Genomic DNA, 26421 nt, shown 5'->3' on the forward strand with positions numbered 1-26421 from the left:
TGTAAATGAAGCTGGTTGATATCTCATTTCATCCTTACACCGACCCTATGAGATAGGCACCAATTCCATTCGGCAAATAGGAGAACTGGAGGTCCACTGATAGCCAGGAACTTGCCTGAGGTCATAATAGCTAGTGTGAGAATCAAGCCCAAGTCTACAAAAGTCTGCTCCCTAGCCCCAAAACAGTGGTTCCCAAATGTTAGAATTTATAATCATGTGGAAAGCTTATTTAAAACACAGGGTCTCTGGAATCATTTTAAACGAGAATTATTCACATGCATGGTCCCCAGAATACTTAAAAAATGCTATCAGAGCCATTTCTAATAACCCTAAGCCTTCTCTCACATACTAGAAATACCATGCATGCCTCAGTATTTGCTCTACTGAACTGTATAGAATGTTAAGGAAGAGGAAGAAGGAAGTCAAAACAAGGGAAGCCACCCATCCAGCTTGAGGAACAGTCCCTATGAACTGCCATCCCCATTGGAGAAACGACTCGGCTGTTTCTTGGACAGGAGCCTCAAATGACCCAAAAAAGAAGTCCAAGGCATAATGAAGTTTACCTTCATCTGTTGCCTTTTCTGTTTCAGCACTGACCAACAACTTGAAGCCACGGCCTAGATAAATGCAGAGGAGAAAAAGCAAGACTTACATTTATGACTATATAAACTTTGCATTAGTAGTGGTTTTTATTAGAAATTCATAGATTATGGGTTTAAGATGTTCAAAACATTAACCAGGTTCCTTCTATTGTTTGTGAGTAATAATGAAAAGGTATTTTGTTTTTATAAATTTTAAACTTAAATACAAAGCCACTGAAGGTAAAAGGCTAAGCTCTGGTACCAAGAAACTTGATTAGCTCTAATTTAACTCTCAGAGTTCTTCAATTCTGTTACAATGGGAAAAGAGTGAAAATACGTGGACACAGACAAAAGTATACAACAGTTGTTTTATGTGTAATAATGACGAAGTAATACTTTTTTTCAAGAGTAGTATACTGCTGGAAATAGGTGTGGGTAGAGCTAACAGTTTTATTCCAATAAGGAACTAAGAAATACAACCTTAATGATAGGGAGTAAAACACCCAAGTAAATCTTACAGAAATCTGGCATGGCTCAACTTTAATCAAGGTCACGTCACCAAATCAGTAACAAAAACGGGAGAACATGCATGTACCTTTTATAGTTAAAGTTTGAGGGAAAAAATAGATTTACTAAAGATGCTTTAAAATTTAGTATCAGGAATTTCCAAAATAATTGTGAAATAGGCAGCTGCAACTTTTTAAAAAGGCATTCTAATTGCAGCATGAATATGCATTCCACCTACTTCCTTCCAGGTACACACTTCAAGCACAACAAAACAATGTCAAATAGAGATCTGAATACAAAAAACAAGAGAAACTGAAAACATTCAAAGTATAAAGTATAGTTTAAAGCTGTTTTATTTTTGCATATGCTTATTTCTTTTATGCCTCTAACTTCTTAATTTTTTAAAAATTTATTTTTAAGTACTCTCTATACTCAACATGGGACTTGAGGGGCGCCTGGGTGGCTCAGCGGTTGAACGTCTGCCTTTGGCTTAGGGTGTGACCCTGTGGTCAGGGGGTTTGGGAGGGATGGGACCAAGTCCCACATGGGGCTCCCCACGGGGAGCCTGCTTCTCCCTCTGCCTTTGTCTCTGCCTTTCTTTGCCTCTCATGAATAAAGAAATAAAATCTTTAAAAAAACAAAAATGAAAACAGGAAAAAAAAAAAAAAAGAAAACAGGGGGTTTGAACTCACAACCTTGATATCAAGAATCACATTCTCTACCAACTGAGCCAGTAAGGGTGCCCTCCTTCCTCATCTAATTGTTCGTAGTATTTGAGAACATGAATCTCCATATTTTCCTTTAAAAAATACATATTGTCTTTTCACAACTGCTAGATTTCAGGTTAGTCACAGAGCCAGTTCAATTGCGATTTTTGGTTAGGCCTAAAGTAATCTGAAGCCCGAGTTTAAGATGGGAAGAAACACTGAGTCCTTCAGGTCAGTGCAGGGACAGACAGACGAGCCAAAGGGGAGTTTCATCTGAAGAAGTTGTGGATCATACATATCTGATCCCAATATCAAAAATTGAGCCCAGTTTCCACACTAGTCATTTTATAGGCAGATATACAAGTAAATCTTATTGATCTTCCCAGCTCTGACCATTTCTCATCAAATCAATATGGTTGAGAAAAAGGTAAACCACCACTTACAGTTTCTTTGAAGGAGGAGTTTAGCCAGCGATTATTTACTACATTCTGTATGGATGTCGGTGGGTTTTCTAAATCTTCAAAGGAATCCATTAATATAAAATCCAGAACAACATCATAAAAATTTAGATTTTTCACCTGCATTAAATTATGAGTTAAAACACAAATTATTATTACATAGAGCTGAAATAAAGTCTGAGCCAGGGCTTCATACTCTATAATAGCAGGGTGTTATAGTTGAATCAGATTGTATCTCTGATGAAAAAAGAGGAAGAAACAAATATGAAAACAACTCACCACCAGAAACTATAATTCACCTAACAGCTGTTCCTTCCTAGATCCCATCAGATGAAATTAATCTCTCTTTTACTGCATTCTAGGAGGCCTTTGCTCATGCTTTTATTATGGTATCTGCACTGCTCAATCTGCTGTTACTTAGTCCCTGGGATATTTGCCTATCTTCCCCACTGCACGGGGAGCCTCTTGCTCCTCCATTCATTCATGCATAGTGTTGTACTACATGCTGTACCAGGTGCTCAGACTTTGACAGCAACCGAATGAGATGCTTAGAATTTAGTGGGAAAAACAGCAACAAAGAATCCCACAAATACACAATTATAAACTGTGATAAACCCAGTAGAGGAAACAATACGTGGTACTATGAGAACTTCTGATGGAGATTCTCATCTACAGTAGATGTCAGAGAGGGCCTTCTTTAGGGAGGGGGCATCCCAGGTACAGGAGGTACCTGTCAAAGTGTTTCAGGTAAGAAGAAACACAGAGCTGTGGAGCTGAAGAAAATCATCTGATGTGAGCCATGGTTCTCTTGAGCAGAGGGCACAGGGGCAAAGCAGCTGGAGACAGGACAAAGGGCTAGCTCCATGTCCATGATTTTGGATTTTATCCAGTGTTTTGGAGGAGCAGTGGTAGAGGGTAGATGGATGATCAGATTTGCATTTTTTAAAAGCTGTTTGGGACCCAGCATAGAGATTGGGATGCAGACGAGAAAGGGTGACTGCAAGGAGGCAAGGAGCCAGAGGGAATCTCAGAATGCAAAGACTCCGAGGTAGTCCAGGGAGAAGGAATAGTTACTCAGGCACAATGGCACTGGCAGGATTAGAGAGAAGTTGAAGAAACAAACAAACAAAAAAAAAACCTGACAAAACTTAGATGTAAATATGATATAGTAGACAAGGACCAGGAGGGGTAAAGGCTGAGTCCTGCACAACTGAACGGATGCCAATCCCTTCAGCAAGTGAGCAAACGCCAGAAAAAGAAAGATCATTTCTCTGTTTTCTCTGCCTCAAAAGCCGAAAGCTATTCAGCCCCTTGCAAACTCACTCTTTAAGCTTCTGTTATAACAAAGTGTTCCAGGCTCATCATGTACTTCCCCCTACCCGGGTGCTAAAATCAGCTAGTTTTCCAAGGAGTCCTGGGTTCCTTTTAGTGATGAGTGGTACTTAGAAGCCAAGCTCTGCTGCTAGGAGTAATTTTTTTTTTTTTGAGGTGTCGCTACTACCAGACTCTTGGTGAACAGAACTAGGAAATATATGTGTGCTTCTAAATACACAAACCTTTATATTTATTTCTACATCTTTACACACACACACACACACACACACACACACTCTACAAATTCACAAGGAAAGCTCCAACTCCAATCCTAGCTTTTTATACCTTCCTTCCTGGAGACTGTGAAACCTGGCTCACATTATTATCAATATATTTATTTGTTTAATCCTGTGTAGCCAATCCCTTGGCCCCCCCCAAGCTGTCTGTTGTCCCATTCAAAACCATCACTGCACAGGCCACCACTCACCCTGTTAGGGCCTTCTCACTGATGAAGGGAAAAAGAAGGAAGGAGGGAGGGATGGGGAGAAGGAGGAAAGAAGGGAGAAAGGGCTGGCTTTAAAAAACCAATTGTTTTCAACTACTTCCCCAAAGCACAAAGACTGTGGTTGCTGTTGTTTATGATTGCCATAACCACTGCAACATAATTGGTTTTACTGTCATTCAACAAGGACAAGATATCATATGAACATAAGGAAAAGGAATGAATATTACAAAAAATTGAAACTTACTCCTCTAGCAGCAAGTTCCATTTCAGTACTATCCCAGTGATCAGTCTGCTCTAAAAAATAGATCATTTCATCAAAAACATCTTCAAACTTCTTTGGGTTCTGCAGAAAAAAATACACTTTAATCCTAAACTCAACTTTATAACAAGGCTCAAACCTACAAAATAAATGAGTTAAGTCTTCAAGAATGTGTATTAGATCTTTATTTTGTTAAGTAATTGGATTAAAATATATTTTCAAGGTATGTCATATTCACTTGGTTTAATATTTTGTTGTCCCAACATTTGGCAGAACCCCAAAACATGGTTACAGAAGATGCTACGTGATGCTTTTCATGCAGTTCTATTCCTCTTGGAGGAATTCTAGTTGAAATCACTGGGTTTAATCTATCACAGGAAGGTCAAGAAAGCAATGTAAGACTTAACTGGGAATTCCAAGTAGTTAAGATCACCTTACATTTATTTTGCACTTAAAAAAGTTTTTCTGGGATCCCTGGGTGGCGCAGTGGTTTGGCGCCTGCCTTTGGCCCAGGGCGCGATCCTGGAGACTCGGGATCGAATCCCACATCAGGCTCCCGGTGCATGGAGCCTGCTTCTCCCTCTGCCTATGTCTCTGCCTCTCTCTCTCTCTCACTGTGTGCCTATCATAAATAAAAAAAATAAAAAAAAAAGTTTTTCTTGGGATCCCTGGGTAGCTCAGCAGTTTAGCGCCTGCCTTCAGCCCAGGGCATGATTCTGAAGTCCCAGGATCAAGTCCCATATTGGGCTCCCTGCATGGAGCCTGCTTCTGTCTCTGCCCCTCTCTCTCTCTCTGTCTCTCATGAATAAATAAATAAAAAATCTTTAAAAAAAACAAAAAGTTTTTCTTTCCCACTTACTCATTTAATTAACGATCTTAAGAACCCTCTGACGCAGTATACCATAAATATAATTTTACTATTCAAATGAGGTAATTGCAGTGCAAAAGGATCAGAAAACCAGGTGTTTAAGTGGATCAAGGAAGGCCCGTTTTACTTGATTTTTTTTTCTCAACATCTGGACACACTGTACATAAAGGGAAGTGGTTCCTTAGAGTCTTAATGATGTGATCGTTCTGCCTCATGCGGTCCCATGAATAAGAGTAACTTGTATTACTCTTTGCAGATTTCTGAGATCTACACTATTTCCTGGAAGCTCAGTGAACATGATTTGAGGGAGGTAAATGAAGAGGTCTTAGAAATAACAATAGTGGTGGTTGTAGTATCATATATCATGATCCTCAAAATGACATTCACAAACTTCACAGCGATCTGGGAATAATGTATGAGTAACAACTTGATCAAAATAGTGTAGACTTCATACATAGAAACAAATCCACCCAAGTAGAAATCAGGGCTCTTTATATAATTTATTTTTAATATGTGAACCTTTCCAACTATCTACAAAAACTTTTTCTTCTAGTAAAAATTCAATGTACTGGAATCTTCAGTTCAACAGAAACAACAACAGTAAAACACTTGTCAACAAAACAAGCTTACCTTTCGTGCTTTCACAATTAATGCTGATAAAATTTTCCTTCCACTCTCAGCAAGGAATATCCTGTTGGCTGTTTCCGAAAGTATTACCTGAAAAAATATCCAACCCCAAAGAAGAAGGAAACCTATAATTAATCTGAATGGACATCTGACTCTATAGCACATCTACATATAAACAACCCTAATACAGTCAATGCATCATATGTGGCACTATTTCTGCAAGTAGACCACACAGAAAGCTGTAATTTACTAACGTAGAAAGAGCTCTTGAAACCTATAATCAAGAAAGGTTAAAGGGAAATAAATATGAATTTAAACTGTGTTCAATTTAATATTAGAAAATCCAAAATAAATGTTATATAGTCTCCAAAACATAGAAAAATAAAGATAATTTGTTATGTGATCTTATTTCATTTTAGGAAATCAATGATTTTACAACTGATTCAAATACAAAACAATCTGAGAAACATACTACTTGATAATGGGAGGATGTTTATTTTTAGCAGCCATCTGCACAGATCTCCAGTATCAGAATACCCTGTTTGACAAAGTGTGGTGGAGCTGGGAAGCCATGGCACAGGACAAAGACAAATGAAAGAGCAGGCAGGAAAAATAAACTTAGTAGATCTTATACTTGCCATTAAAAATAAGGATAATAAAGAGCAAAGAGCTGTCCTGTTTATATTTAGCTGGACTCTATAGCATGGGGCGGGGGGGGGGGTGGGCAGGAGAATGAGTGGCTAGGTGAAATCACTTAATGTTAAAAAAAATACCTGAAAAGCCTGCCGGATACAGTGAAGTTTGGCAAGAAAATCACTGTCTCCTAGGCACTCCAACATTTCAGTTCTATGTAATAAAGAGGGAAGACAAATGTTAAACTGCATTCAAGATCAAGCCCACTACAAATTTGGATTCAAACAAGCCTTAACCTCAGGACCTTAATATAAAACACATGTCTTTTCAATACTGACAAAACAAGTAAAAAAACATTTTTGAGCCTAAAAAACCTTTCCCCCCATTCTCGTAAACATCCTTAATAAATATTACACAAACATAGCAACAGCACCCTAGTATTTTTCATTAACGAAAGCAAAACTGAAATGGTACCTAAGCACTCTTGAGTAGATTTTCCCTTCTTCAACTAAATGCATGGCTTCTTCATAAAAAGGGCAATGACACAAAGACTCTAGTCTGTAGGTATGCCGTATTTCTCTGTGCTCTGCAAGCTAAGAATGCAGTGGGTTACAACAGGATACACTGATAGAAGAAAAAAATTATAAAAGATAGAAAATAGGATCTTGCTAAAATATCAAAACATTGATCTGATGAAACCATAAAAAGCATTCAGTAAGACTGTACAGCTAGTGAGCTCTAAATTCACTTTATTTCAAAACTCAGTTGTACAAATGACTGAAACTTTTAACAAGCTTTTGAATTTGTCAACTTAAGCCCATAGGATACATAGAAAAGCAGTATCCTACAGTTCGACAATAAGAATAACTGAGGATGAAATGTTGAATAAAAGAGAGGAGGATTTAACACCCAAAGAATGCTTAAAAGTTTTAGAACTCACAAGTATAAATGAAGTAAAACTTTCTACAAAAACACTGCAATCTCAGTTTGGCTATTCTAAGGAATTTTTTCTCAGAGCCAGCTCCAACTAACCTCTGTATAACTGAAAAACAGTCATGCACCTCTGGCCTCCCTAACAACTCTACATATGAAATTCTAGTCTTCTGACAATTAAACAGCAAACATGACAGAGCAGCCAGCTAAGCAAGAAACCTTTGCAGTGATGTTAATTTTTCAGTACCAGGTGATCCATTTAAATAGCATGCTGTAGGGGTTTTTGGTTTTTTTGTTTTGTGAAGATTTTTAAAAATTTTAAAGTAACCTCTACACTTAATGTCAGGCTTGAACTCACAACCCCGAGACCAAGAGTTGCATGTTGTACTGACTGAGCCAGCCAGGTGGCCCTGGATTTGTTTTTGTTTTTGTTTTTTTAAGTATCCAGAGAGAGAAAGAGTGTCCAGACCCACAGGCATGCTAGCATGCAAGTGGGTGTGCGGGGGTATTTGGGGACAAGCAAGTAGAATCTGTACTGGGCATAAGCCCGATGTAGGTGAACTCAATCTCACCACCCTGAGATCATGACCTGAGCCGAAATCAAGAGTGGGACGCTGAACCAACTGAGCCACCCAGCTGCCTGGTTTTGTAATAACCGCTTTATTAAGATATGATTCGCATGCTGTAAAATTCATCCTTTTAGTGTACAATTCAGGGGTTTTCAGTGGATTCACTGGATTTTGCAATTAGTGCCACCTTTTAGTTCCAGAATATTTTTACCACCCCAATTAACTTACCTTGGTCATCCCTGTTTCCCCTTCCCTCTAGCCCCTGGAAACTAATCTAATCTCAGTCTCTGGAGTTGCCTACTTTGGAAATTCCATGTAAATGGAACCAAACAATATGTGGCCTTTTGTGTTTGATTTCTTTCACTTAGCAAAATGTTTCCAAGGTTCATCTATGATGTACCTGTTATCAGTACTTCATTCTTTTTTATGGCTGAATTGTACAGATATACCACTTTCTTTTTTTTATCCACTCCTCAATTGATAGACATTTAGGTTACTTCCACTTTTGGTTATCATGAATAAAGCTGCTTTGAACATTTGTGTAGAAGTTTTTAATGTTTTCAATTCTCCTCAGTACACACCTAAAAGAGGAAGGGTCAGATGGCTACTCTATGTTTAACTTATTTTTTACTTTTTTTTTTTTTTTGAGAGGGAAGGAGGGAGAACGAGAGAATCTTAAGCAGGATTCACACCCAGTGTGGAGCCCAGTGTGGGACTCAATCTCCCAACCTTGAGATCATGATCTGAGCCAAAATCAAGAGTCAGACGCTTAACCAATTAAGCCACCCAAGCACCCAACTCTGTTTAACTTTTTGAGGAACTGCTAAACTGCTTTGCAAAGAGATGACATCATGTTCCACTCCTACTAATGTACAATGATTTAGATTTTTCCACACCTTCACCAATGATTATTACTATACATTTTTAAAAAGATTATTCATTTATTTGAGAGAAAGAGAGGACACGCAGAAGCAGTGGGGAGGGGCAAAGAGAGAGGGAGAAGCAGACTTTCTGCTAAGCAAGAAGCCCATGAGATCCCAGGACTCTGAGATCATGACCTGAGTCAAAGGCAGATGCTTAACCAACTGAGACACCCAGGTGTCCCTATTATTATCTATTTTTTACATTATAGTCACTTCTGTGGGTGTAAAGTGGTTTAATTTCTCTAATGACAAACAATATTGAACATCTTTTATCTCCTCATTGGCCTTTATATATCTTCTTTGGAGGAATGTTTATTCAAATCCTTTGCCCATTTTTCAATTGGGTTATTTGTCTATCTACTGTTGAGTTGGCACCACTCAGTATATATTCTGGATATGTGTCTTTATAAGACACATGATTTACAAATATTTTTCCCAATCTGCCATTTTTTCACTTTTTTGTTTGTGTCCTATGAAGCACAAAAGTTTTCACTTTTGATAAATTCCAATTAATGATCCTCCCCCTCCCTTTTTTCTCTGCCTTAACTTTTACTCCCTGCTTATGCAGAACATCAAGGTCAGCCAGAGGCAAGGGGTTAAGGACTTCTAAAGTCTTTCCTGAACATACTCACGATCCTGCACATGCCTGTGGCCTTCTCGATTACCAGGAATATGTTGGAAATTTTCAAAGCCCCCTTTTAAAAATCTCACTGCTCAATTTTTCCTTTTAAGTTTTTTGGTCAGCCTCTTATTAGCCTTGACTGGTATCACCACCTCAGGGAACTATAATGTTAAACAATTGCCACTGATTGTTTTCAATAAAGGCCATAGGGATTGGACTTTCCTACAGAGCGAGCTCTAAGTCAGATCAAATATAGATAAGTCTTGAAGATGGCAGGGAGCTGCCATATAAGTCAAAACAGAATTCTGGGAAGATCCAAAGCCATTAAGTGTCTTTTAGTGGTTGCCAAGGCCTGTTTTTTGCAGTTACCACGTTTGTGAAATTGTTGGTTTTCAAGACTATGGAAGAGAAGGGGATGGGAACAGATCAAGTTAAAAATCCGCAAAGTTCACTGTTCTTATGGAGATTCATTTTTCTTTTTTAAAAAAAAAAAATGCCCCTTAAATTTCTGTCTTTCATTAATTTTCAGAGTTCTTAAAACTTTGAGTTTGACAATTCTTGCTAGTGTTTTCATTGCTTTGCAAAAGAGATTTTTGGAGATTGTTAATCTATTATTCCAGAAGTATTTCTTCATGCTATAGTTTTGGCACTTCATATGTACCCAGTACTATGCTAAATGCACTAATTTCATAATCTGATTTCATCTTTATAATAACCCATAAAGTAGGTACTGTTATTTTCCACATTTTACAGATAAAGAAACAGAGATTCACATTAGCAGAACTTATTCCAAGTCCCACAATCAAATGGTAGAATTTAAACACAAGCATTATTCTAGAGCTTATACTCTTAATTACCAAATTATATACTTCTATCAGCCTTATCCAAAAAGTCAATAGGAAAGAAGTTTAAGCTTCAACAATACTTAAGACAGTATAAATATGGCTATTAGAGATCAGAGGCAAAAAAGAAAAGTAAGCAGAAATGACAATATCTGATATTATATATTCTCCACTTTTAATATTTCCCTTCATATTTTAAGGACGATATATTATGCTAAAGGCAAAGTGCTTCTGAGGTTAAAAAACTAAAAGGATTTAAAATAACTTAGAAATTCTTTATATATTAAATAGTTTAAAGTTTCGTACCACTATCAAAACAATTAAGATTTATGTACACCTACCAGTAGATAAAAATCCCAAGGAAGAAAATGGGACTCTAATTAAACTTTCTACATAAAATAATTTATACTAATAAGAATGAATAAATCCAACAATAAGAGATTCCAGAATCAAGCCTTGATTTATTGGTCTACCTTGCTTATTGCTGGTTTCACTGAAGTGATCATTTAAACAAATCTCTCTCTTTTTTTTTAAAAGACTTAGTTACTGGGCAGCCCGGGTGGCTCAGTGGTTTAGCGCTGCCTTCGGCCCAGGTGTGATCCTGGAGACCCAGGATCGAGTCCCACGTCGGGCTCCCTGCATGGAGCCTGCTTCTCCTTCTGCCTGTGTCTCTGCCTGTCTCTCTCTCACTTAAAAGACTTATTTAGGGGCACCGGAGTGGCTCAGTTGGTTGAGCATGGGTTGTGGGATTAAGCTCTGTGTAGGGGCTCTGCTCTGCGCTCACTGGAGAATCTGCTTCCAGATTCTTTATGTACACATACCCCACACCCACATACAGCATGCATGCTTTCTCTCTCTTTTAAGTAAGTAAATAAATCTCTTATTTTAAAAAAATTTTTTAAAGATTTCATTTATTCATGAGAATACACAGAGAGGAGAGAGAGAGAGAGGCAGAGACACAGGCAGAGGGAGAAGCAGGCTCCATGCAGGGAGACCGACGTGGACTCGATCCTGGATCTCCAGGATCAGGCCCGGGCTGAAGGCGATGCTAAGCAACCTAGCTATCTGGGCTGCCCTAGGAAGAATTTTTTGACAAAATTACCAAAACCTTTTTTTTTTTTAAAGATTTTATTTATTCATTTGACAGATGGAGACACCACAGCAAGCGGAGCTGCAGGCAGAGGGAGAGGGAGAAACAGACTCCCCATTGAGCAGGGAACCCAATAAAGGACTCGATCCCAGGATCCTGAGATCACAATCCTAGCTGAAGGTAGATGCTTACCCAACTGAGCCACCCAGGCGCCCCGTCAAAAACTTTTTTAAAGTTTTAGAAAAAGATTAACATTTTACTATAGCTGAGGTGTTATTTCTAAGGCAGAAGCCAATAACACAATTTAATACCAGCATTTGGAAACGTGCAATTTACCATGAAAAAGGGTTTTGGGGTGGTTTTTGTTTTGGTTTGGTTTTTTGGCTAGCTGAAACTTGAAATGTCCTTTATTTCTAAATTATTCTTCCCTCAAAGGGCACATGTCAAAAACTTATTTTAATATTTTCAAAAGGAAAAGTAGTATTATATTGGTTTATACAAAGCACTATTCTACTTCATTAGTTATCTCCTATGATTCACAAAAACCATAAAAATGGCCATGTAAGAAATCAAGTAAGTCAATAACAACAGCAGCAACAATAAACAGAGACAAAATAGACAAAACCCATAAATGAAGTAACACGAAAACAATGTTTTATTAGCTTCAGATTTCTAACATCTTAAAATTCTTTTTCTCTTGTTCTCCGTGAGGTGCAACAGGACTCGGTTGGGCCTTATCTTCCTTGGCAAGCAATGTCTTTGCTGAATGTGAAGTAATATTTTTAAAAGCTTTAATATTTTTCAAGGCTCTGAACAACCATGAAAGAAATGTCCAAAGTCCCAAAACTATAAGTTGGGTCATGAAATAGGCTAAGTTCCATTTTAATATGGACTATTTTTTATATGTTTACATTTTCCTTTCAAACCAACCATCTAAAATTACAAATAAGACTTACAGCTAAAGAAGGCAGGCTGACTATATCCCCTTATCTCCCTAAAAGAAAAGAAATTAAAAAGAAAATAAACCCACAATAATCATCCTCCAAAATGGCCCTAAATGACTTTCTCTTTCTGGTACTTATGCCTCATTCCACACTAAATAGGGCTAACCTGTGTAATCAACAGCAAAGTACAGAAATGATGAGTGTGAATTCGAAGGCTAGATCATAAAAGTCACTGCTTTCATCTCATTCTCCTTTTGATCACTTCCTCTGGGGGAGCCAGGTCCCATGCTGTGATGACACTTACGCAGTCTTATAGAGAAGTCTATGTGGTAAGTAACTTAGGTCTTCTGACAAAAGGTAATGGTTGGCTACACCAACATGCTGTAAGTAAACTATCCTGGGAAGAGATTCTCCAGCTCCAGTCAAATCTCCATATGTTTGGGATGTCTGGGTGGCTCAGTGGTCGAGCGGCTGCCTTCAGCTCAGGACATGATCCTGGAGTTCCAGGATCAAGTCCCACACCGGGCTGCCTGCATGGAGTCTGCTTCTCCCTCTCCCTATGTCTCTGCCTCTGTGTGTGTGTGTCTCTCATGAATAAATAAATCTTTTAAAAAAACTTCATATGACTATAGCCCCAGCCAATGTACTTGACCACAACTTCACAAAAGACCTCAAGCCAGACCACCCAGATAAGTCACTTCCAAATTCCTAAGCCTCAAAAATGATGATGTAATAAATGTTAATTGTTCTTTTTCAATGGGAAAATAATTTTGTTTGGTGGAGTGGGCAGGTGTCCAGTCTCAAAATTCTGGAACTGCTTCCTGGTGCCAGTGGCTTTACTGACTTTGAGCACATTAAAGCATGATGTCTTGTTCAAGGGCCAACATATGCCCATTGTGACTACATCACTGATCTCAATGTCTCCAAAGCCGGAAGAGAGGTGCACAGACATGGCACTTCTCAAAGCAGCTGTATTCTGGGTACAGTAAAAGTAGACAGATGACAATTGTCCCCTGCATCTTCATCATCTTGGTCACCACAACAAACAGGATCTGCTCCTTTAACCAATAAAGGGGCATTTCTTATCAATATAGATGCCTTCAGTGGCCTCCCTAGCCATCTTGAAGCCCAGACCAACATTCTTAAAATTACTGTATTAAGGGAGCTTCTCCTTACTGATTTCTCCAAGCAGGACTCTTTTATTTTGAAAGATTGTTTAGCTGCTTTTGGTAGGCTTGCTTAGTCCAAAACACACTCCCTTATCTAATATATGCAGGTTCAGAATTAAATACCAAAACAAAAGATTCCCTGGATTAGCCCTTAGGACTCAATTCTCACTTCGAAAAAACCATCCCATAAAACCTGAATTTTAAGAAAAATAATTTCCAAAACACTTGAGCCTTCATTAGATCCCAAGTGTGGAACACCCAGGGTTGAGAAGGCTCTGACTACTAGATTAATGCAAAGATATGCACCCTCTGCCCAACATATTCCCTGGGAAATTAAGGACATCTAGAATTAATCACCAAATTGAGGCACATGCCCCTGAGGCCTGGAGGCGTCCTCATAGCTTCAGCCCTAGTCCTAAGTCCACACATGGAGTTTTATTGTTTTATTGTCAATAAATTCCAAGTAATTATTACACAGCAACAGATAACTAGTATAATAGTGACAGCAATACTAACAGCAAGAAAAGACAAATTTCCAAAAACGGGAAAGCAAGTGGAAATGTGTGGATAGATGAAAATGATGAGGAACCCATAGTCCAGAATATATTTAACAAGGGATATAGTCAAAGGAGAGACATTTGCTAAGCAGAGCCTCAAAGAGTACCAGGCTTGGAGTAGGCAGGTATGTGACAAGAGTGAGAAGAGGGATTAAAAATGGGAGCTTACTTTTTCCTCTTCCGGGGACGGCGTCAGTAGGCGTTCAGAATGGTTCAGCGTTTGACATACCATTGTAGGCTGTCCTACAATACAGCCTCTAACAAAACTAGGCCGTCCCCGAACCCCTGGCAATAGAATCGTTTACCTTTATACCAAGAAGGTTGGGAAAGCGCCAAAGTCTGCATGTGGCGTGTGCCCTGGCTGACTTCGAGGATTCGTGCTGTGAGACCTAAAGTCCTTATGAGATTGTCTAAAACGAAAAAACACGTCAGCAGGGCCTATGGTAGTTCCATGTGTGCTAAGTGTGTTCGTGACAGGATCAAGCGTGCTTTCCTTATTGAGGAACAGAAAATCGTTGTGAAAGTGTTAAAGGCACAAGCACAGAGTCAGAAAGCTAAATAAAAAAATGAGGATTTTTTTGAGTAATAAAAATAAAAAAGCTTGATCTGTTAAAAAAAAAAAGGGGGGGGGGGGAAGGGGGGGGGACCTTAAATGAAAGTCTGTGTCCAAACAACTATCGTAGTCCCACATGCTCTTTCCCTTTCATCCTTGATGAGGAGAACAGCTTGTAGTAACATTTCCCTTTAAAAATTATCTGAAGATGCCTGGGTAGCTCAGTCAGTTTAGTGACAGACTCTTAATTTCAGCTCAGGTCATGACCATGACTGGTGGGATCAAGCCCCATGCTGGACTTTGTGCTGGGCATGGAGCCTGCTTGGGATTCTCTCTCTCCTTCTTCCTCTCCCCTGCCCCTCCACTTGCAAACTCTCTCTCTCAAAAAAGAAGAAAAGTATCAGATCTGTCTGGGGAAAGTAAGTCAGCTAGGGTGAGAAATGGGCTTCCCTTTTCATTCTGTATGGAGGTGTACCCTGCATCTTCATCATCTTACAAAATCTTTAAGAAAAAAAAAAAAAGAAAGACAAATATTATAAAACACTGCAAACCCACACAATCAACCTATCAATCCAGTCACCAATTAAGCTTTCAAATTTGAGAAGAAAACCATCAGTATAAGAATGAAAGCCCAAGATAGACAAAATTGACCCCAGAAGAAGAGCGCTGCCTTGGCCCAGGTGTGATTCCTGGAGACCCAGGATCGAGTCCACGTCGGGCTCCCTGCATGGAGCCTGCTTCTCCTTCTGCCTGTGTCTCTGCCTGTCTCTCTCTCACTTAAAAGACTTATTTAGGGGCACCGGAGTGGCTCAGTTGGTTGAGCATGGGTTGTGGGATTAAGCTCTGTGTAGGGGCTCTGCTCTGCGCTCACTGGAGAATCTGCTTCCAGATTCTTTATGTACACATACCCCACACCCACATACAGCATGCATGCTTTCTCTCTCTTTTAAGTAAGTAAATAAATCTCTTATTTTAAAAAAATTTTTTAAAGATTTCATTTATTCATGAGAATACACAGAGAGGAGAGAGAGAGAGAGGCAGAGACACAGGCAGAGGGAGAAGCAGGCTCCATGCAGGGAGACCGACGTGGACTCGATCCTGGATCTCCAGGATCAGGCCCGGGCTGAAGGCGATGCTAAGCAACCTAGCTATCTGGGCTGCCCTAGGAAGAATTTTTTGACAAAATTACCAAAACCTTTTTTTTTTTTTAAAGATTTTATTTATTCATTTGACAGATGGAGACACCACAGCAAGCGGAGCTGCAGGCAGAGGGAGAGGGAGAAACAGACTCCCCATTGAGCAGGGAACCCAATAAAGGACTCGATCCCAGGATCCTGAGATCACAATCCTAGCTGAAGGTAGATGCTTACCCAACTGAGCCACCCAGGCGCCCCCGTCAAAAACTTTTTTAAAGTTTTAGAAAAAGATTAACATTTTACTATAGCTGAGGTGTTATTTCTAAGGCAGAAGCCAATAACACAATTTAATACCAGCATTTGGAAACGTGCAATTTACCATGAAAAAGGGTTTTGGGGTGGTTTTTGTTTTGGTTTGGTTTTTTGGCTAGCTGAAACTTGAAATGTCCTTTATTTCTAAATTATTCTTCCCTCAAAGGGCACATGTCAAAAACTTATTTTAATATTTTCAAAAGGAAAAGTAGTATTATATTGGTTTATACAAAGCACTATTCTACTTCATTAGTTATCTCCTATGATTCACAAAAACCATAAAAATGGCCATGTAAGAAATCAAGTAAGTCAATAACAACAGCAGCAACAATAAACAGAGACAAAATAGACAAAACCCATAAATGAAGTAACACGAAAACAATGTTTTATTAGCTTCAGATTTCTAACATCTTAAAATTCTTTTTCTCTTGTTCTCCGTGAGGTGCAACAGGACTCGGTTGGGCCTTATCTTCCTTGGCAAGCAATGTCTTTGCTGAATGTGAAGTAATATTTTTAAAAGCTTTAATATTTTTCAAGGCTCTGAACAACCATGAAAGAAATGTCCAAAGTCCCAAAACTATAAGTTGGGTCATGAAATAGGCTAAGTTCCATTTTAATATGGACTATTTTTTATATGTTTACATTTTCCTTTCAAACCAACCATCTAAAATTACAAATAAGACTTACAGCTAAAGAAGGCAGGCTGACTATATCCCCTTATCTCCCTAAAAGAAAAGAAATTAAAAAGAAAATAAACCCACAATAATCATCCTCCAAAATGGCCCTAAATGACTTTCTCTTTCTGGTACTTATGCCTCATTCCACACTAAATAGGGCTAACCTGTGTAATCAACAGCAAAGTACAGAAATGATGAGTGTGAATTCGAAGGCTAGATCATAAAAGTCACTGCTTTCATCTCATTCTCCTTTTGATCACTTCCTCTGGGGGAGCCAGGTCCCATGCTGTGATGACACTTACGCAGTCTTATAGAGAAGTCTATGTGGTAAGTAACTTAGGTCTTCTGACAAAAGGTAATGGTTGGCTACACCAACATGCTGTAAGTAAACTATCCTGGGAAGAGATTCTCCAGCTCCAGTCAAATCTCCATATGTTTGGGATGTCTGGGTGGCTCAGTGGTCGAGCGGCTGCCTTCAGCTCAGGACATGATCCTGGAGTTCCAGGATCAAGTCCCACACCGGGCTGCCTGCATGGAGTCTGCTTCTCCCTCTCCCTATGTCTCTGCCTCTGTGTGTGTGTGTCTCTCATGAATAAATAAATCTTTTAAAAAAACTTCATATGACTATAGCCCCAGCCAATGTACTTGACCACAACTTCACAAAAGACCTCAAGCCAGACCACCCAGATAAGTCACTTCCAAATTCCTAAGCCTCAAAAATGATGATGTAATAAATGTTAATTGTTCTTTTTCAATGGGAAAATAATTTTGTTTGGTGGAGTGGGCAGGTGTCCAGTCTCAAAATTCTGGAACTGCTTCCTGGTGCCAGTGGCTTTACTGACTTTGAGCACATTAAAGCATGATGTCTTGTTCAAGGGCCAACATATGCCCATTGTGACTACATCACTGATCTCAATGTCTCCAAAGCCGGAAGAGAGGTGCACAGACATGGCACTTCTCAAAGCAGCTGTATTCTGGGTACAGTAAAAGTAGACAGATGACAATTGTCCCCTGCATCTTCATCATCTTGGTCACCACAACAAACAGGATCTGCTCCTTTAACCAATAAAGGGGCATTTCTTATCAATATAGATGCCTTCAGTGGCCTCCCTAGCCATCTTGAAGCCCAGACCAACATTCTTAAAATTACTGTATTAAGGGAGCTTCTCCTTACTGATTTCTCCAAGCAGGACTCTTTTATTTTGAAAGATTGTTTAGCTGCTTTTGGTAGGCTTGCTTAGTCCAAAACACACTCCCTTATCTAATATATGCAGGTTCAGAATTAAATACCAAAACAAAAGATTCCCTGGATTAGCCCTTAGGACTCAATTCTCACTTCGAAAAAACCATCCCATAAAACCTGAATTTTAAGAAAAATAATTTCCAAAACACTTGAGCCTTCATTAGATCCCAAGTGTGGAACACCCAGGGTTGAGAAGGCTCTGACTACTAGATTAATGCAAAGATATGCACCCTCTGCCCAACATATTCCCTGGGAAATTAAGGACATCTAGAATTAATCACCAAATTGAGGCACATGCCCCTGAGGCCTGGAGGCGTCCTCATAGCTTCAGCCCTAGTCCTAAGTCCACACATGGAGTTTTATTGTTTTATTGTCAATAAATTCCAAGTAATTATTACACAGCAACAGATAACTAGTATAATAGTGACAGCAATACTAACAGCAAGAAAAGACAAATTTCCAAAAACGGGAAAGCAAGTGGAAATGTGTGGATAGATGAAAATGATGAGGAACCCATAGTCCAGAATATATTTAACAAGGGATATAGTCAAAGGAGAGACATTTGCTAAGCAGAGCCTCAAAGAGTACCAGGCTTGGAGTAGGCAGGTATGTGACAAGAGTGAGAAGAGGGATTAAAAATGGGAGCTTACTTTTTCCTCTTCCGGGGACGGCGTCAGTAGGCGTTCAGAATGGTTCAGCGTTTGACATACCATTGTAGGCTGTCCTACAATACAGCCTCTAACAAAACTAGGCCGTCCCCGAACCCCTGGCAATAGAATCGTTTACCTTTATACCAAGAAGGTTGGGAAAGCGCCAAAGTCTGCATGTGGCGTGTGCCCTGGCTGACTTCGAGGATTCGTGCTGTGAGACCTAAAGTCCTTATGAGATTGTCTAAAACGAAAAAACACGTCAGCAGGGCCTATGGTAGTTCCATGTGTGCTAAGTGTGTTCGTGACAGGATCAAGCGTGCTTTCCTTATTGAGGAGCAGAAAATCGTTGTGAAAGTGTTAAAGGCACAAGCACAGAGTCAGAAAGCTAAATAAAAAAATGAGGATTTTTTTGAGTAATAAAAATAAAAAAGCTTGATCTGTTAAAAAAAAAAAGGGGGGGGGGGAAAGGGGGGGGAAACCTTAAATGAAAGTCTGTGTCCAAACAACTATCGTAGTCCCACATGCTCTTTCCCTTTCATCCTTGATGAGGAGAACAGCTTGTAGTAACATTTCCCTTTAAAAATTATCTGAAGATGCCTGGGTAGCTCAGTCAGTTTAGTGACAGACTCTTAATTTCAGCTCAGGTCATGACCATGACTGGTGGGATCAAGCCCCATGCTGGACTTTGTGCTGGGCATGGAGCCTGCTTGGGATTCTCTCTCTCCTTCTTCCTCTCCCCTGCCCCTCCACTTGCAAACTCTCTCTCTCAAAAAAGAAGAAAAGTATCAGATCTGTCTGGGGAAAGTAAGTCAGCTAGGGTGAGAAATGGGCTTCCCTTTTCATTCTGTATGGAGGTGTACCCTGCATCTTCATCATCTTACAAAATCTTTAAGAAAAAAAAAAAAGAAAGACAAATATTATAAAACACTGCAAACCCACACAATCAACCTATCAATCCAGTCACCAATTAAGCTTTCAAATTTGAGAAGAAAACCATCAGTATAAGAATGAAAGCCCAAGATAGACAAAATTGACCCCAGAAGAAGACAATTCAAGAAACAGAAATATTAAATGGCAGACATAGCTCTCCCTTTTCAGATTATGATTAACCTAAATAGGGATGCCTCGGTGGCTCAGCGGTTGAGCATCTGCTTTCAGCTCAGGGAGTGATCCCTTGGTCCCAAGACTGAATCCCACATCAGACTCCCTGCATGGAGCCTGCTTCTCCCTCTCTGCCTCTGTCTCTACCTCTCTCTCTGTGTGTCTCTCATAAATGAATAAATAAAATCTTTAAAAAAATGATTATTCTAAATATTTATCCTTGTCATTTTGTATATTATAGTGTATTATCTTGGGTTGATACAAGTGCTGTCAAATCAGAGAGGTGGGTATTAAAAAGCTTTCCAACAGGTACATGGGTGTCTCAGCTGGTTGAGTGCTGGACTCTTGGTTTCTGATTGGGTCAGGATCTCAGGGTCATGGGATCAACCCCTGCATCTGGCTCCAAGCTCAGTGAGGAGTCTGCTTGAGATTCTCTCTCTCCCTCTGCCCCTCCACCACCCCATGCTCTTGTGCTTGTTCACTCTCTCTCTTAAACAAGATTTTTTTTAAGATTTTATTTATTTATTTATGAGAGACACAGAGAGAGAGAGAGAGAGAGGCAGAGACACAGGCAGAAGGAAAAGCAGGCTCCATGCATGGAGCCCGACGTGGGACTCAATCCTGGGACCACGGGATCACACCCTGGGCCAAAGGCAGACACTCAGCCACTGAGCTACCCAGGCATCCCAAATTTTTTCTTAAAGTAAAATTTTCAAGTTTCCATTTAGTGTATGAGTAGAGGTATCTGGATTATAAGAAACAAAATTTTTTTTCTTTTTTTTCTTTTTTTTTTTGATAGAAAATCTCAAGCAGATTCCATGCCTAGCGTAGAGGCCAACGGGAACCCAATCTAATGACCTTGAGATCATGACCTGAACCTATAGCAAGAGTCCAACATTTAGCCAACTCAGCCAATCAGGTACCCCTAAAATTTTTTCTTTAATTAACACCTTATAATTTATATATTAAACACATGAATATGCTGCACAGTGTTACTTCTAAGTAAATCTGAATCCACAGCTGAAAATTACTCTTTGCCATATTAGTTTCTACCTATTAAATGACAATTTCTTTAACATAAGGGAGAGTTAGGACCACTCACTGCAGCAGTATCCTAACGTTAAAAAGACTTTTCAGAACTTGAAAACATTACACTAAGTAAAAGAACATCAAAACGAAAGGTCACATATTGTATGATTCTATTTATATGAAATGTCCAGAATAGGCAAATCCATAGAGACAGAGGTAGATCAGTACTTGCCAAGGGCGGGGGTAGAAGAGAACAGGGAGTGATTACTAATAGGTGGGGTTTTGGGGGGTGGGGGCGAAAAAAATGTTCTGGAAGTAGGAAGCATTACTGGTAGCACAGTTCTGTGAATACACTAAAATCCACTTAAGTGTACACTTTTAAAAAGTGAATTTTATAGTATGTCAGTTATTTCTCAGTAAAGCTATTATTTAAAAAAGACTTTTCAGAGAAAAAAGGCTGTAGTTCCAAACCAAAGCTTGGCAAAGCTTATATAGGAAAATCTTGTTAATCACTTTTACAAATGACTGACCTAGCTTAGAGAAAAGCCTATGCCAGGATTTCTTTAATCTAAATAGGCATAAAATCTTTCTGGTAATTCTGAGTAAATCTTTCAAATCTTAATAAACTGTTTAAGTTTGTTAAAGAGTTCAGATCTTATTTTCTTAATAACATTCTTAGTTAAAATAGTTTTCCCTAATTTAAGTATCTGGCATATAATAAATGCAATTAAAAATAATTTAACAAATACTTCTCAGAAAAGAACTTATTTTGGAACATTCACATTCCAAGATCATATATTTATACCCTAGAAGCATTCCTAAGATGTTTCTTATATATGAGTCCTTCTTGTGGTTTTCATGTATTTTGTTTTCCGGAAGGATTCTTCTTATCAAACCTCTGTAACTTAAACAACAAAGTATAATGAACACTTAGCAAAATATTTTTTAGAGTTGCATATTATAAAGAAACTTTGAAGCAATTAGGTACATCATTACAGCAGAAAAATGCAAAATGAGTAGCAATTCTCCTTATAAATTATCTAGGACAGTATCCACAGAACAGAAAGATAAAAAGTATTTGACAACAAAACACAATATCCTTTTATGTTAAAAACTCTCAACAAATTGGGTACAGGAAAAAATATACCTCAACAATATAAAGGCCATACATAACAAGCATAGTTAGTTAGTATCATACTCAACAGTAAAAGACTGAAAGCTTTTTCCCTAAGACCAAGATAAGAGTGTTCATTCTCACTACTCCTATTCAACATAGCACTGAAGTTCTAGCCAGAGCAATCAAGAAAGGAAAAGAAAGAAAAGGCATCCAGATTAGAAAGAAAAAAGTAAAACTGTCTCTATCTGCACATGATATAATTCTATTTATAGAAAATCTTAAAAGACCATCAAAAAACTGTTAGAACTAATAAACAAATTTGATAAAGTTGCAGGATACGAAAGCAATGTATAAAAATTAACTGTATTTCTATACACTCACAACAATCGATCAGAAAGAAAAATTAAGAGGAACATGGCAGAGTAAGATAATGCAAAGATCACTTCGTCCCACAGATACAACTAAATAATACTCACAGCAGTGTAAATAACCCAAAAACTGACTGAAGACTGGCAGACAAACTCTCTGAAGTTAAAGGTAGAGAAGCAGCCACATCACAGTAGGTAGAAGAGCAGAGATGCAGTCAAGAGCTAAATGGACTCAGGGCTGTTCATGAGAGGTAGAGACACCACCAGTACAGAGAGAGAAGAGAAAAAGACCCTCACATCAAGCCACCTGAACCTTCAGAATAAGACAACCAGAGGCTCTGACCCAAATTTCACAAGTTCTTATAATTGGCAGAGCCTAACACTCGGAACTCCAAAAATCAGTAGGCTCAGCTCTGTATTAGCTGGAGGAAGACAGGAAACTGAGTCCTCACCCTTAAAGAGACACCACAATAAACAGCACCACTGAGATACAGCAATAGAAGCAGCAATCTGAAAAATACCTGGGCTATATAGGAGGGAGATTTGTTTACTAATCACAGAGCATGTACTGGAGGGCCAGGGATCTTTGGGAGAATTCTCCAGGAACAAAGGAGCTGGTGAACACAATTTACTTTCCCCACCATCCAGCCTTGATACATGGATACCTGCAGTAACCAGTGAAGCACTAATATTTCACAAATAACTTGCTAACAGTGCACTGTGCCCTGGTGTTCTCTTATGGGCACAACCTCTCCGACTAGGCCTTCCTCCAAGTCTCCTCTCATAGCAGACGTGCACAAATGTTGCTAAAAACACACCACCTCTGCCCGATTTCTCTTGTGATCCTATCCCCTTCAATACACACCTGAATGTTGCCCATCCAAAACAGTGCCATAAGTCTGGCAGTCTGCAAGCAGCCCTGACAGGAGCCAGCACCACTCCAAAATGACTCCAGCCCTGGGGAGAAGGAAAAATAACTACATACAATAGTCCAAAAGTGGCTCCAGGAGTGGACTGGGGACAGACTCCTGCCCAAAAACGAAAGCTTCTTGAGGACAACATGGGAAAAACACCCTGAAGTTCAGTGCTACTGCATCTCTGACATACACCTGGTCTGACTCAACTCAAGCCCAAAGCAGCCCCAAACTGGCCCACTGTACACAAGGGACCACTCCCTGCCCACAACAGGCAGAGAGCCACTTCAGACAACTGGACTGAAGGCAACATGGTTTAGCCACATTAGCAGGGTACATGCAACACACAGAGGAGACACTCCTCAAACACCACGTTCTGGTGAACAAGGGACTCTACGTGCAGGACACTAGACTTTTTTTTCATAAGCCCACTACTTTCAAGAGCAGGTGATAGAGCTGACAAACATAGAAATATAGGGAGAGTTAGACAAAATGTGGATATAAAGGAATATGTCCCAAACGAAAGAACAAGACAAAAATCATAGCCAGTGAACTAAATGAAATGAAAATAAGTGATATGCCTAACAGAGAATTTAATGTAATGGGCAATAAAGATATTCACTGGACTTGAGAAAGAGTGAAGAACCTCACTGAGACCCTCAACAAAGAGATAGAAAACAAAAAAGAGGGATCCCTGGGTGGCGCAGCGGTTTGGCGCCTGCCTTTGGCCCAGGGCGCGATCCTGGAGACTCGGGATCGAGTCCCACGTCAGGCTCCCGGTGCATGGAGCCTGCTTCTCCCTCTGCCTGTGTCTCTGCCTCTCTCTCTCTCTCTCACTGTGTGCCTATCATAAAATAAATAAAAAAAAAAAAAAAAAAAAAAAAAAAAGAAAACAAAAAAGAACCAGAATTAAAGAACTCAATAACTAAAAGTAAAAATAGAGTAGAAGGAATAAATATTAGACTAAAGAAAGCAAAAGAACAAATCAGTGATCTGGAAGACAGAATAATGAAAAGCCATCAAGCTGAAGAAAAGAGAGATAATATGAAGAGAACTCAGCAACACCAAGTGTAATAACGTTTGCATTATAAGGATCCCAGAAGGAGAAGAGAGACAAAGGGGGAAAAAATATATTCAAAGAAATAACAACTGAAAACTTCCTGAATCTAGAGAAGGAAATAGACGTTCAGATCCAAGAGACACAGACAGCTCCCAATAAAATCTTCCCAAGAAGGCCCACACTAAGATACATAGTAATTAAAATGACAAAAAGCAGAGATAAAGAGATTTTTTTTAAAGCAGCAAAAGAAAATCAAACAATTACATACAAAGGAAGCCCCATAAGGCTATCAGCTGATATTTCATCAGAAACTCTGCAGGCCATATGGAGTACCATGATATAATCAAAGTGCTAAAAGAAAAAAAAACAAACAACCCTGGAACCATGAATACTCTACCCAGTATGGCTATCATTCAGAATAGGAGATAAAGAGTTCCCAGACAACAAAAGTTAAAAGAATTCATAACCACTAACCCAGCCCTATAAGAACTATTAAAGGAGACTATGAGTAGAAAGACCATATGTAGGAACAGGAGAAGTAGGGAGCACAAAAGCAGTAAAAATAAATATATCTATAAAAATCAGTCAAGGGACTCACAAAATAAAAGGGAGTCAAAACCTTTGACTCCATATGCCTAAAATGTTGGGGGGAGAGGAGTAAAAACTGGGTTCAAACTTTAGTGACCATCAACTAAATATAGACTACTATATGCATCATGTGATTACAAAACTAACAGTAACCACAAATCAAAACCCAGTAATACATATGAAAAAAATAAAGAGAATGGAATCCAAGTATATCACTAAATAAAACCAGCTATCTGTGAGAGAAAAGAAAGGAACAGAGAAGAACTACAAAAACAACCATAAAATAAGTTACAAAATGCCAATAAGTACATACCCACCATGAATTACTTTGAATGTAAATGAACTAAACTCTTCACTCAAAAAATACAGGGTGAGAGAATGGATAAAAAAGCAAGACCCATCTATATGCCGCCTATAAAAGACTCATTTCAGACCAAAAAATACATTCAGATTAAAAGTGAATGGATGGAGAAGCATTTATCATGCAAAGAGAAGTGGAAAAACAAAACAAAACAAAACAAAACCAGGTGAGCAATACTTCCATTGGACAAAATAGCCTTCGTTTTTTAAAATAAGTTATATGCCCAAAATGGGGCTTGAACTCATAATCCTGAAACCAAGAGTCGCATGCTCTAAAGATTGAGAGAAAACATGATCAGAAGGGGCAGAGAGAGAGGGAGAGAAAATCTTAAGCAGACTCTTTGCTGAGTGTGAAGGATGATGGGGGATTCAATCTCATGACTCTGAGATCACGACCTAAAGTAGAACCAAGAGTCAAATGCTTAACCAATCTGCCACCCAGGTGCCCCAACAAAATAGACTTTAAAACAAAGACTGTAAGGGAAAAAAAAAGGACACTATATAATCGTAAAGAGAATAATTCAAAAAGAAGATAATAGCAAATTTTTATGCACTCAACATGGAAGCACCCAAATACAAAAGCAGCTAATAACAAACACAAATGAAATGATGGACAGTAATACAATAATAGTAGGGGACTTTAACACCGCACTTACATTAATGGATGGATTATGCAAATTTTTATTATCTCAACATGGGAGCACCCAGATACAAAAGCAGCTAATAACAAACACAAATGAAATGATTGATAGTAATACAATAATAGTAGGAGACTTTAACACCTCACTTACATCAATGGATGGATGATCCAAAAAGAAAAGGAAAGTGCCTTTCAATGACACATTGGAACAGATGGATCTAACAGACATATTTAGAACATTCCATCCTAAAACAGCAGAATATATATTCTTTTCAAGTACACAGGAACATTCTCAGACCACAGATTAAGTCACAAAACAAGCCTCTCAAGAAACTGAAAAAAAACAAAACAAAACAAAACAAAGTCATACCATGCATCTTTTCCAACCACAAATGTTTTGAAACTAGAAATCAACAATAAGATAAAATCTGGAAATAACACAAAAAACATATGGAGGCTAAGAAACATACTACTAAAAAAATGAATGGGTCACCAAGAAATCAAAGATAAAATTAAAAAAAATACATGGTAACAAATGAAAATGAAAACACAAATGGGGGCAGCC

The 26421-nt window shown here is 38.8% G+C and overlaps 1 protein-coding gene and 3 pseudogenes across 1 annotated transcript in view; 2 read left to right on the forward strand and 2 right to left on the reverse strand.

The window, feature by feature from the left end:
• Window positions 1-26421, reverse strand: part of MIGA1 (mitoguardin 1) — a 69280-nt gene that overhangs the window by 7918 nt on the left and 34941 nt on the right. Inside the window, exons 6-11 of the mRNA XM_041748582.1 lie at window positions 6934-7052; window positions 6600-6672; window positions 5830-5916; window positions 4317-4415; window positions 2239-2373; window positions 564-617 (exon numbers count right to left, since the gene is read on the reverse strand). Coding sequence (XP_041604516.1) covers window positions 564-617; window positions 2239-2373; window positions 4317-4415; window positions 5830-5916; window positions 6600-6672; window positions 6934-7052 — 567 coding nt within the window. The remainder of the gene's footprint in view (window positions 1-563; window positions 618-2238; window positions 2374-4316; window positions 4416-5829; window positions 5917-6599; window positions 6673-6933; window positions 7053-26421) is intronic.
• Window positions 11643-13950, reverse strand: LOC121486388 (annotated as a pseudogene).
• Window positions 14313-14730, forward strand: LOC121487514 (annotated as a pseudogene).
• Window positions 18715-19132, forward strand: LOC121487513 (annotated as a pseudogene).

This window comes from Vulpes lagopus, chromosome 3 (genome assembly GCF_018345385.1).
Source record: "Vulpes lagopus strain Blue_001 chromosome 3, ASM1834538v1, whole genome shotgun sequence".
NCBI classification, from domain to species: domain Eukaryota; kingdom Metazoa; phylum Chordata; class Mammalia; order Carnivora; family Canidae; genus Vulpes; species Vulpes lagopus.